Source organism: Rhineura floridana, chromosome 2 (assembly GCF_030035675.1).
Source record: "Rhineura floridana isolate rRhiFlo1 chromosome 2, rRhiFlo1.hap2, whole genome shotgun sequence".
NCBI classification, from domain to species: domain Eukaryota; kingdom Metazoa; phylum Chordata; class Lepidosauria; order Squamata; family Rhineuridae; genus Rhineura; species Rhineura floridana.
Genome location: NC_084481.1, coordinates 82,292,449 through 82,305,766, shown reverse-complemented (window position 1 = coordinate 82,305,766; position 13,318 = coordinate 82,292,449). Strand labels below are relative to the sequence as shown.

General features: G+C 40.1%; 1 protein-coding gene across 5 annotated transcripts in view; it reads right to left on the bottom strand.

Annotated features, from left to right (window-relative positions):
• Window positions 1–13,318, bottom strand: part of HSPBAP1 (HSPB1 associated protein 1) — an 89,319-nt gene that overhangs the window by 37,400 nt on the left and 38,601 nt on the right. For 3 of the 5 annotated variants that reach the window (XM_061609110.1, XM_061609108.1, XM_061609109.1), the window contains one exon: window positions 9,050–9,234. In XM_061609110.1, the coding sequence (XP_061465094.1) occupies window positions 9,050–9,234 (185 nt within the window). Of the gene's footprint in view, window positions 1–9,049; window positions 9,235–12,667; window positions 12,839–13,318 lie in introns of all 5 variants that reach the window. The other 2 variants (XM_061609112.1, XM_061609113.1) reach the window with 1 other exon arrangement.

Here is a 13,318-nt window from a genome sequence, read left to right as displayed (position 1 = left end):
TGGGTGAGAATTCAGCTGAATTTGGATTTAGCACCGGGTTTTTCAGTGGTCTGCATATTCTCCATCTTTGCGGAGTAATCTTGTTTGCTCCAAACTTCAGCGGATTTCCCCCCTCAAATATTCCTTTGATTATATTGTTCTTTTATTGATTTTACCCACAACACAGATCTCTCTCTCCCCCCCCCATTCATTTGAATAATCCAAGCTTCAAGCAGAAGGAAGCAAACCAAGTCTCACCCATGTTAAGGAGGTGGAGTGTAGGGGCACTGACAACTGCTTTTTTCCTTTCCTTTTCTTTTCCTTTCCCAAAAAAAACCAGCCCTTTTCTGCTAATGTGAAAACTGCCCAGTCACAGTGGAGGAAGAGGCGGCAGCAGAGCCACTTTCCTTTCCTTTATCAATATTTTCTTTCAAATTATCGATATTTCCTTTCAAAAGGAAAAAATCAGACCGGTAAAAGGAGCAGATAGCGGACAAAAATCAAACTTCAATCAATACTGCCTGTTAGGTCAACTGAATACTTTTGCAGCATCACCAGTCAATGGATCCCATCCCTACTGTGAGTAAATCAATGCCCAATCACCTAAAACACTACCAGATTGCCCCTGATTAGCTCCTCCTTGACCACAAGCAACAAATCATGACCCTTGGCTTAGCTTGGGTCTGAACTTAGGATCATGGTTTGCTTCTCCCTAACAAACCATGGTCCTGATTTGGATGCCATGCTAAGCCTAAGATGATGTTTTGTTGCTCCTGCTCTTGCTAGAGAAGTGAACAGGAATGATATGGCAACATGCACTAGCATGCTGCTCATTCACTGTAAGACAAATAGCTTACCATGACATGGAAATTCAGCCATGATATGTTTGATATCATTGTATCTTTGTATGCAATATGTGTGTATACTATGGTTGAATGAAAGTGCTTCATAACTGGGAAACATTACTGATAGATGGCACCAACTTTATTACGGCTCTGACCCCTTATGAAAAGGTGAGGTTGTGCAACAGTAGTCATTTTTAGCCTCTAGACCATTGGAGAAACACCAATGCTGCCCACCCCTGCTCTGCAGAATAGATTTCCCTAACTTCCTTAGTCCTAAATGGTTTGGTAACAGATTACATGATGGCCCACCTACAGCAATATAAACTAAGATTGGCTACATAGAACCTCACCATGATTCGTTAGATTCGTGGGCACAAAGACAGGGCCTTTTCATTGGTGCCCTCATATTTGTGGAACTCCCTTCCCTGCGAGAGAAAGAGATTTGGCTCTCTCCCTATTTTCTTCTAGGTGGGCCTAAAGAGACTTAAAAAAAATCCAACCAACCTTAAGTTAAAAAGGGTACATTACTGGAACTTCCCAGGAGGATCCCTCCGCCTGTGCTGCCTCTGAGACGGGCTCCCGTCTTGGATGAAACTTATCCAGTTTTAAATTCAGTCAGAAGGGTTTTTTCTGACTGGGGATGATGTCTTCCGGATAAGGAAGAAGCGTGAGATCTGCCACATAGTTTTGTTTTGATTGTTGGAGCCAGGAATTCGTCAGAATTGTCTGTCTTCCAGCAGTTCAGACAGAGCGAGGATTTTATGCTAGCTTAGCTGGATAAGTGACCCGTTTTTTTTTAACGGACTAGCAGGCAAACCTCCTGTCTACATTTATCATTTTCTTATCTATATAGCTAAAGAGATTTGTCAAAGTAACAGCAATTAAGATAACCTAGATGAGGTAAGACTTTCCTTCTTTATTTACGGAACTAAGGGGGAAGAAAATATAAATAGCTTATCTTTTTTTTTTATTATTGCAAAAAGCTGACATGGAAAATTGCGTTTTAAAGATTACAACGGATGAGAGCTTTCTGATTGGGAGAGATAAGAAATCTTTTTGATTTACAAGACTTTTGTGTAATATATATAAGGGACTATTTTTTCTGATCTACTTTTTTGTTGTTGTTGACGAATCTGCTCATTCTCTCTGCTACTAGTTATTTGAACGCTGTGAACTAAAAGCTGTTTTTGCACTTCTGGACATTTAAGAGATAAGGACTGTCTAGCGTGTGACGTTAGTTGGTTGGAAAGATTAACTCCTTTGTAACTGGATAAAGAAATAAACTGCTCTTTGCTTGGGACATTGAAAATTGAAGGAGTTTTGTTCTTTTGGTTTTAAGAATGGCAATTAAGAAGATCATGGATGTACAAGAAGGGACTTTATTTCTAGACATGCTTCAGAAAATAATGGATGGGATTAACTCAATAAAACAAGAACTGAGAAATAATAGACAAGCGTGGAGAACTGAATTTCATGAAATGAGACAGGAGCTGAAAGAAACTCAGGATTCTATGAGAAAGGAGAATAAAGATAGATCTGGAAAACAAAAAAAGGATGAAAGAGAAATTAAAGGCAAGGTTAAATCTATGGAGATTGGCTTAAATATGGACATGAAAAAAGATTTGGATTTCCTGGTTGTGACGGATCCTGGAGATAAATATTACAGTTTGGAATACAGCGCTGTCTCTGAAGGAATTGAAGAGATTGGAGATAAAGATATTATCGGTTCAAAAAAATTCCTGGACTGGAAGGATTTGATGGAACTTGAAATGGAGAAAGTTAATAGAATTAATCCCTGTTTTGTGTCAATGGAAAAACCTTCAAGAAATGTACTAGTGTATCATGAGGAAAAGAGGAGCAGAGATGCGGCTTTGAAACAATACTTCAGTGTTACGTTTGGATTTGATGGTAAAAAAATAACTGTGATGGAGGAAATTCCTATCAGACTTTTATTATATGACTATGACAGCAAGATTTTTGGGTGCGTAAAGATGGACCCAATATGGATAATGACAGAAGAGCGATTTGAAACTACTGGACTCAGTAGATTTGATGAGTTGGATTAATTGACATGTTTATTTAGAAAAAAAAATTGATTGACATATATCTCAAGGATTGGAAACTTCTCTTTGACTTTTTGTGGAAGATTAAAATGATATGATGTTAATGAGATTTGAAACCAACTAAGATAACTGCTGGAGGAAGGTGATTTTATAATCTATTAAGAGATAGGTCTGTTATATATTATAGATTTATAGTTGAATTATAGTGTTTTGAAATTACTGGATTTAGTAGATTTGATGAGCTGGATTAATTGGCATGTTTATTTAGAAAAAAATTGATTGATATATATCTCAAGGATTGGAAACTTCTCTTTGACTTTTTGTGGAATATTAAAATGATATGATGTTAATGAGATTTGAAACCAACTAAGATAACCGCTGGAGGAAGGTGATTTTATAATCTATTAAGAGATAGGTTTGTTATATATTATAGATTTATAGCTGAACTATGACAAATCGGAAGTCAATATTTATATATATATATGTATTTTTTTTGTATTGTATTAGTTATTGATTTGTGTTGTTTTCTTTTTGTATTATTTTGGTTTTGAAAATTAGAATAAAAATTAATTGAAAAAAAAAAGGGTACATTACTTTAAATTGCTATTACTGTTTTCGCTAAACTGTTTTATAAGTTTGATTTAATGGATGTCTCATTAAATTTTTTGTATTGCTCTCTTACTTTTAATATTTTAGATAAGCAGCAGGGAACCTCCAACCCATAGGCCTAATTAGGCCTGGAAGGGATTCTAATTTGGCCTGCCAGGCAGTTTTCCCCAAGCCATGCTCACTTGCTCACCTGATGTGTAACATGCTATAAGATGGATTCCTGAACTGAGCAGAGGGCTGGACTCGATGGTCTTATCGGCCCCTTCCAACTCTACTGTTCTATGATTCTACGAATAATAGGCCAGCTTCAGGGCTGAATATTTGCATATTAGAAAACATTCAGTGTATCCTAACATCTTATAAGATAGCACATTTTTTCTGAGACTCAATCATGGGGAATCATCAATGCGAATTATAAGATTCCAAGAGAATGAGGAAATTGTAGGAGATTACTTGATTTACAAAAAGAAATACAAAAGCCTAATCCAAACATTTGACAGAAACTTCAAGAAGCTACAAAGGAAAAAGTTGTTCTCCAAACTTTCCACAGCCATGAAATTTAAAATCCAATATATTTCAGTTATAAAGTTAAGGGTAATAACCGTTCCTACACTTTAATCTCACACCTAAGTACTTTCTGAATTCTGTTGCAACTTTAGAAGAGAGCGAACATAATCAATATTAGATTTAAAAAGAGGGTTGTTGGGTTGTTGTTTTTTATATGCTGCAGCCTCGGTAAATACCTGACATGATTATAGGAAAAATAGTTTTTACCCAATGAACAGAAAAAGAATTTGTAAGTACTGAAATCCTGCCGCAATGGGCTGTGGGTTTTTTTACAATAAAAAAGATCCACAGCTAAAAGAAATGCATTTTGTAAGTATCCCAACCATAACAGATGGTGCATTACTTTTGAATTACATTTATTTTGCTTGCTGCTTACAATGGAGCTAATATACCCATATGTCACTTTAAGAGGTCTTATTTCTATTTAAACTTCAAGCATATATCTTCCCTCTGATTTATGTCTCAAAATTCTGTAATGTAATATCAAGTGAACAAAAAAATCCTGTAAGACGTGAGATACTGCTCATACATTAAAATAATGGAATCATTACCTTAAGCCACACAACTGTAAATGATAAACAGTACAATCTAAATTTCAAACAACTTCTAAATGGCCCTATTAATCACTATAAATGAAAAAATGGGTAGCTGGCCTTTTTGTACCCTTCAAGTCACCTTAGAAAAATATCTAAATAAAATCTAAAATAGACAGCAGATAAGGATGGGAAGTTATCAGAAAAGAAAACTTATCAATAGATGTAAGCCTCTTGGCTGATAAAGCAACACTGAGAAGTCTTCCTCAGTATCTTGATGTTTAAATGCCACTCCTTGCTACGACTGAGCAACTTTCAGTCTTTCAATAGCCCTATTCAAGTATGCAAAAGAATGCATAAGGGCTTAAAATGGAGAGAGGGAATGGGCACTCATAAGATGGATCCAATTGCAAAGTCCCCAGACCACTGACTTTCCTGGAAGTTCTGATATGCACTTTCAAGCCTCCTCACAACCAGGAAACTTCAAAAGGCAGGGTCCTGATCATGAGAAAGCTTGTAAGGGTGAGTGTGCTTACAAGTTCTTTCAGACATGCCTGCTCAATGTGGAATGATCAGGGATTGAGTGGGTGCATGGGCACCAGCTCACCAGTTTAAGCCCTCCTGGGTGCTTTTGAATACCCAAGAAGAGTGAAGTGGTCCAGTGGCAGTAGTTCTGGCAACCTTTATAATCAGTGGTAATATCAGGGTGCTCCTTTGCCACTAAGAATGCTTTTTGTTTTAAAAGGACTAGACTTCTGAAGCATGGCTGCCTACTTGCACATTCTGCCAGTAACATATTATTATTATTATTATTATTATTATATCCCACCCTTCCTCCTGGCAGGAGCCCAGGGTGGCAAACAAAAGCACTAAAAACACTTTAAAACATCATAAAAACAGACTTTAAAATATATTAAAACATCTATTTTTTTTTTTAAAAAGGTTTAAAACATATTAAAAAGCAATTCCAACACAGACGCAGACTGGGATAAGGTCTCAACTTAACGGCTTGTTGAAAGAGGAAGGTCTTCAATAGGAGCAGAAAAGATAACAGAGATGGCGCCTGTCTAATATTTAAGGGCAGGGAATTCCACAGGGTATGTGCCATCACACTAAAGGTCCGTTTCCTATGTTGTGCAGAATGGACCTCCTCATAAGGTGGTATCTGCAGGAGGCCCTTACCTGCAGAGTGCTGTGATCGACTGGGTATATAAGGGATAAATTCAGGTATTCTGGTCGCAAGCTGTATAGGGCTTTGTACACCAAAACTAGAACCTTGAACTTGGCCCGGTAGCAAATGGGCAGCCAGTGCAATTTTTTCAGCAGCAGGGTGACATGTTGGCAATACCCTGCCCAAGTGAGCAGTCTGGCAGCCACATTTTGCACCAGCTGCAGCTTCTGGATCAACCTCAAGGGCAGCCCATCATACAGCACGTTATAGTAATCCAGCCTGGAGGTTACCAGTGCATGAACATCAGTGGTCAGGCCATCCCAGTCCAGAAATGGTCACAGCTATCTTACCAGCCGAAGCTGGTAAAAGCACTCCTAGCCACAGAGGTCACCTGGGCCTCTAGTGACAAAGATGGATCCAGGAGCATCCCCAGACTACAGATCTACTCTTTAAGAGGGAGTACAACCCCATCTAAAGCAGGCACCTGACCAATTATCTGAACTCGGGAACCACCAACTCATAGTGCCTCCGTCTTGCTAGGATTCAGAGTCAGTTCATTGGCCCTCGTCCAGCCCACCACCGAGTCCAGGTCCAGGGCTTGCATGGCCTCTCCCAATTCAGATGTTACAGAAAAATACATCAGCATACATTGCCCCAAATCTCCTGATGACCACTCCCAAGGGCTTCATATAGATGTTAAACAGCATGGGGGACAAGATGGTACCTTGCAGCACCCCCTGCAGTTGTGCCAGGGGGTCAAAAAACAATCACCCAATGCTATTCTCTGAAAACGACCCTGGACATAGAATCAGAACCACTGTAAAACAGTGTTCCTGATGCCCATCTCACTAAGTCAGCTTAGAAGGATACCATGGTCAATAGTATCAAAAGCCACTGAGAGATCAAGCAAGAATACCAGGGCCACACTTCCCCTGTCCTTCTCCTGATAAAGGTCATCCATCAGGACGACCAAGGCTGATTCAGTCCCATAACCAGGCCTGAACCCAGATTGGAATGGGTCAAGATAATCTGTTTCATCCAAGAGTACTTGCAATTGCTGCACCACAACCCTCTCAATCACTTTCCCTAAGAAGGGGTTGTTTGTGACCTGTTGGTAATTGTCACAGTGGACCAGTGGATCTAGGGTGGGCTTTTTCAGGAGCGGTTGGATCACCGCCTCTTTCAAGGCGGCCGTTCCCTCCTGCATTTATTCTTTAGAATAAGAGGTTGCTGGACCAAGAGATAGATATTGTGAAGGACATTTGCAGTGTACACAGTGGGAGCGAAACAACAATAATGTTGTGCTGGTGCCATCTTAAGCCTAAAGTAGTGGTATGACTAACTGCTTTGCTTAAGACAGCAGAAATAATTCTGTGATAGCACTTGATATCTGTATCCAGAAGCATTTCCGACATGCTCTTGATGTTATATGCAACATTGATTTTTGTTTGCTACATCTGTAGCCTGCCCTTTTCCCAACGGCCTATCCCTAAGGAGAGGTAATTTTGTCAATTTTGGTTTCTCCCAGTTTCTCATTTTTTCACTCTTAACTTCAGTTCTTCACTTTTTCACATCAATATGGAATTTATTTATTTATTTAAAAGTCCTCATGAATATTCAGCAGCATTTTAGTGGGAGTTTTTCCTAATGGGCTCCTGCTGGGAAGAAGGGCAGGATATAAATAAAATAAAACAATAAATAAATAAATAATATACACATCTTTTAATGCAATTTTGCCTAATACTTGTACTTTTGCAACGCATATTTTCCCTTATATAATACTTTTCACTAATTGCATTTTTATGTACTATTTACTATAATATATGCATTTTTGTTCACATAACATGGCTGGAGAACTGCACTGCAAAATTCAAGCCAGTGTGAATTTTGATGGATGGCCATGTCTCAATTAACATATTGTTTCAAAGTGTGAATTTGGTAGGTTTGCTTATAAACGTAAACCGAATGGAATATCCCTTACTCCCATTCAGGTATTAGCTATGGCCAGGCCTATTCGGCTGAGTGACTGAACATCATTAGAAGACTAACAGAGCAATCCTAACTGTAGGAAACCAGCATAGCTTAGGCCAGTGTTAATTACCACTATTCCAAACTCTGTTCAGAAGCCTTTGGGAGGGGCTACTGTCGGCTGAGCTGACATGTGAGTATGGGCTCAGGTTTTGAGAACTGGGTCCTAGATCACATGACCGAGCTGAACAGTGTTAAGAATAGGTGTAAGTCTCTCTTTGTCCTGCCCTGCCCCTTTTGGGCACTTATGTCAGCATAAGTGATGCCAGCTTAAATTCTGCCAGCTGAGCCCTGGCTGAGGTACTTGTAGTGGGTTTGGATTGTGCTGTAAGAGTTGTATCCAAAGCTGCGCAAGCTGAGTTCCACTTGTACTGCACGACTTCCCTTTCCTCTTCTCTCCCTGCACTTTCCCCAACCCTCTGGAGCAGAGTTGGAGAGTATGAGGGGACTGCAGGGGAGACGGGAGGGAGTTTCATGGCACAAGCAGAATGGCAGTGTTGGATGCAACCCTAAGTGCATCACCTATGCCACCTACATGCATATTTGTGTATATTCTCAGCATCAAACTTCCCTCTTACTTATTCACAGAGTATAATGAAGGCTGACAATACACAATTATGTAAATAGTGATAGGAAAGGGAAGTTGTGCAAGTGGAACTCAGCTTGAGCAAAATTGGATATAACCCATACAGCACAATGGGCAGGCAAATCTGTAAATGTATTTTTAAAAAATGTTTATATCTCATCTCTCCATAAGCTATAATGGTTCTTAGCATTTATGTAGTGTTTTTCAGCATTCAAATATTTACACATAAATCTTTACACCAAACCTGTAAGGAAGGTCAGCGTTATTATCCGTATATTGCAGTTGGGGAAGCCTAAGCATGAGAGAAATAGCAGCTTGGAGGCCATCTACTGAGTTCATGGTTGTGAGACTTGAAACATAGACTTCACAGCTCACAGCCAGTGTGGCATAGTGGTTAGAGTGTCAGACTGGAAAGACCCAGGTTCAAAGCCACGATCGTTCTATAAAACCCAATTTACAGAGTGACCACAAAGATGAAATGGAGGTATGGTGGCATGGCAGTAACAACTATGTACACTGTCTTCAACTCCTTGAAGGAAAAGTAGGATAGAACAATTATACTATATCTGTTTTCACTACCCAAGAGACTTGCTATATTGGAAGTAGAAGATTCTCTGAATGTCTCCATCCAGTTTTGACAAGAGGACAAGAAAAATTTAACAATGTACCTGGAAATTTTCTGGCTTGTCTTCAAATAGCATAGCAATATACTTGTAGTCAGCGTAAGTCCAGTATTTACACAAATCGTAAGCAATGAATGGTCCACAAGAGCACGATGGCTGTCCTCCACTCCAGGCCAGAAACTCTTCAAGTGTAGCTTCTGCATAACTGCACTCCGTTTCAAACAAAGGAGCTAAAGCAATATAAGAAGAGACAACATTACATGAACACTGAACACAACACCAATAATAAAGAATAGATATGGAGTGAGGCAGTTTAGCAGATAAAGCAATACTTTTGTGTCTCAGCTCAGACTGCTGGTTAAATGCAGTATAAACCCACAAATGAAATTATAGCCACTTGGATGTCTCAGATGCAATGCAGCACTGACAAGACTTTGGACAAATTCCTTAGGATTGATTGCCAGTCTGTTTTTTATCTAAGTTTGTACACCAAGGAGGGTTTGTGCATGATATGCAGAGAAAGTATGCCTTAGCTGCTTAGGGATCCCCTTCTGAAAAAAGTACTGTAATGTCGCAGGACAAAAATGTCTCAAAACATGGAAACACTCAACTACTTCTAGTGATGGTGGTCCTAATCCATGCTAAGGCCTGCTGCTCCTAGTCTTAAAATATCTCAGTTCATGGGAGAGTTTGGATGATCAATTTTTGGCTTAATAAGCAGAGAAAGGAATAAACCGTTCCCCTGCCCATCCAGCACCTTTGGTTCTCCTTTGCATGAGCAGCAATTCTTTATTTATGTATAAACATATTTATACACTGCACTTTTATTTCAAAAAACATAAACGTTTACAACAAATAAAAATGATATAATAAAAACCATTAAAAATACAGTAAAAACAAGGCCAACTATTGCAAAGAGGAATCTTCTTAACTGTCTTCATAAGCCTGATGAAACAGAAAAGTTTTCAGCAGCCATATGAAAGTTACAACAGAAGGTGCCTGCTGAATCTCTGTTGGCAGAGAGTTCCAGAGAACTGAGCCGATAACACTGAAGGCTCGATTTTGTGTTGATGTTAAATGAGCCTTGCCAACTTGGGGGATGACCAAAGCCTCTCTTGCAGAAGATCGCAGGGATCAAGCTGGGATATAAGGATTCAGGTGGTCTCTAAGATACCCTGGACCTAAGTTGTTTAGATAATTAATTCATACAAGTACCTTGAATCTGGCTCAGTAGTAGATGGACAGCAGTGCAGATATTTTAACAGTAGTGTCACATGTTGTCAGCCATGTACACCCATGAGAAATCTGGCTGCTGTGTTTGCACCAGCTGGAACTTCCAAACCAGGCACAAGGGCAGCTCCACATAAAGTGCATTGCAGTAATGTAGCCTCAAGGTTAGCAATGCATGGACTATAGTGGTAAGGCTACCTCTGTCCGGGAACGGTTGTAGCTGTCAAACCAGACAAAGCTGGTAAAAGGCTTAGCTTAGACACAGAGGATACTTGAGCCTCTGGAGACAAAGATGAATCTAGTATCCCAAGGCTATGGACCTGTTCTTCCATAGGGAGCACAACCCCATACAGGACAGATAACTTAACTGTCTTTCAGACATGGGAACCACCTACCCAAAGAGCCTCCGTCTTCCCAGGATTCAAGCAGTTTATTGCCCCTCATCCAGTCCACTACAGCATTCAGACACAAGACACAACCTCTCCTGATTCAGATGCTATGGAGAAATTGAGCTGCGTGTCATCAGCACACTGCTTCAAAACTTCTAATGACCACTCCCAAAGGCTTCATATAGATGCCAAATAACACTGGGAAGAGAATAGTACCCTGCAGAACCCCAGAGAACAAGTGCCAGTGGGCTGAGGAACACTCACCCAGTGTTACTCTTTGGACATGTCCCTGAAGGTAAGAGTGAAACTAATGTAATATGGTGCCACTGATACCCATCCGGCTGAATCAGTCCAGGAGAATGGTCAGTGGTATCAAAGGCCACTGAGATAGAGAGGAGAAGTAATAGAGTTGCACTCCCCCTGTCTCTCTCACAATGAAGGCCATCCTTCAGGGTGACCAAGGCTGGTCCTGTTAAAAACCAGGTCAGGTTTCAGACCAGATTGTAATGGATATGGATAATCAGACTCATCCAGGAACACCTGCAGTTGCTCTACAACCACCTTCTTGACCACCTTTGCCAAGCACTGGTGTCTGGTCTATAGTTGTTACACTCCACTGGGGCCACAGTAGACTTTTAAAGAAGTGGGTGCACCCCTGCCTCTTTAAGGGCAGTAGGGCAAAGTTGTAATCCACTCTGTCACCCCACTCCAGCTAGGTTTAATAAGCTAGACTGGACAAGAATCTAATGAGCAGGTGGCTGGCTGCATCACTGCAAGCATCTGTTCACATCATCAGACCACATTAACTGGAATTGATCCTACAACACTTGGTTCAATATTGCATTGGACATCTCAGCTGGAACTTCCACAATAGCAGCATCAAACGTACTGCAGTGCCAAGTGACTTTATCCTTGAAGTGTTTAATCAGGAAGACTCTAAATATAATTTCCTATTTCAAGAGAACTGGAAAACTATGGTTAATTGAAGACATTGTGGCTTGTTTGCTCTCATGGCAAAGGCAGGAGCAGCGAGGCTGCATGCCCTTATTAAACCAAAATATGATTCTCTGAACTTGGTTCCTGTCCCAAAGAGCTCCTGGAATCCAAAGTGCTTGTACGCACCCACAGATGCCTGGTCTCCTTCCTTTGAACTTTCTTCTTCCTTTGCATTGTCACAAATTGCTCTGAAATTCTCCTCAATTTCAAAATAGGCTTGCCATGTGATTAGAGCTGCAGTTTGAAACACATGGTTAAGTCCCCTACTTTCATGGTGCTTTAAATGAGGACCACTGTTAGATTCCTGAAACTTCTCCTTCCCAGCCAAATAGTCCTGTCTGGTTCTTAAGCCACACAAAGTGGCAGGTAGTTACCTTTTTGAGAGGAACCAAGTTGAAAGGGGCTTCTGGTGTCAGCGGAGAAGCCCCAGTTCATACATTACTTCTCCCACTTGGATGTGACTATGGGTCTATTTTGTGTGGTGGATTTTTAAACATGCGATCTGGGACTCAGTTATGACTAGTAGTGGCAAGCTCAACTTTCTGAGAAATATCTCTCTTTTTCCCTACTGTAGTAATCAGCAACATATTGCTAGGCTTGCAAATGGAGCTGTTTAAGATGTCAGGATTTGAACACTACTAGGCTTGTATACAGTCAATCATGTCAAAATGTTAGCATTTGGGGATTTCAATACATGCAGCACATAGACAGACAGACAGTCTTTGACTTTTTGCCTAGAGCTGATGTATTACAAAAGATGAAAATGTTGAAGATATATATATTCTGGTATATCTGAAATGTAACTCATGTTGAAAGTAGCCCATGTTGTTCATTCCCTCCAGATAAACATCTTAAAGTGTCCCCTGCCAGTCATATGAAAATTCAGTTGCCTATTGCCACAACTGGAGCAAGCAATTATTTCCCATAAAAGTGTATAATAAGCACCGTTATAAAATATTTGTGTCATTTTACACCATAAAGAGAAATTTAACTGTCCATCTGGGAAAACAGTTTACTCTCAAAGCTGAATTCAGAAAAAAAAACTGACCAAAACTTCCATCAAAAGATGCTGAATGTTTAATTCTGTGGGAGGCACAGCTGTTAAGAACTTCTGTTTTAAGACATGTAGTTTCATCATACAGATCCATGCTGTTAACCAGAGGTCAACAATCTTTTGCACCACCCTTTCTGGTCACTCATCTGCCTCTGATCATCCCCCCTGGAGAGACAGAAGAAAGAAAGTGCATGAACACATACTTTGCTTTTCCAAGAAATCTGGGTAAAAACCAGACCCAGTTAAATTAATTGCACCTTGAAAAGCACATAGAGCTGAAACATAGAGCATCACACTTTCAACTTCCTCCTTCAGCTCTATGTACTTTTCAAGGGAGAAAAAGGTGATCACCCATACCACCTCATGACCAAGAGGGGAAGTGGTAGTGTGCTCAAATGCTTTGTAATTGCCAGGGGAAGACCTGAAGGGTGCATTGTGCCCAAAGGCATCATGTTTAAATCCCTGCTGTAAATACTGCATAGACGTCAAAAAGTAAGTATAGATGTGAAGCATGATCTGCATCCAAGACCTGAGAATTGCAGAAATACTGCATAGACGTCAAAAAGTAAGTATAGATGTGAAGCATGATCTGCATCCAAGACCTGAGAATTGCATGTTGACTGGAATTCTTATCATCTTAGTTCA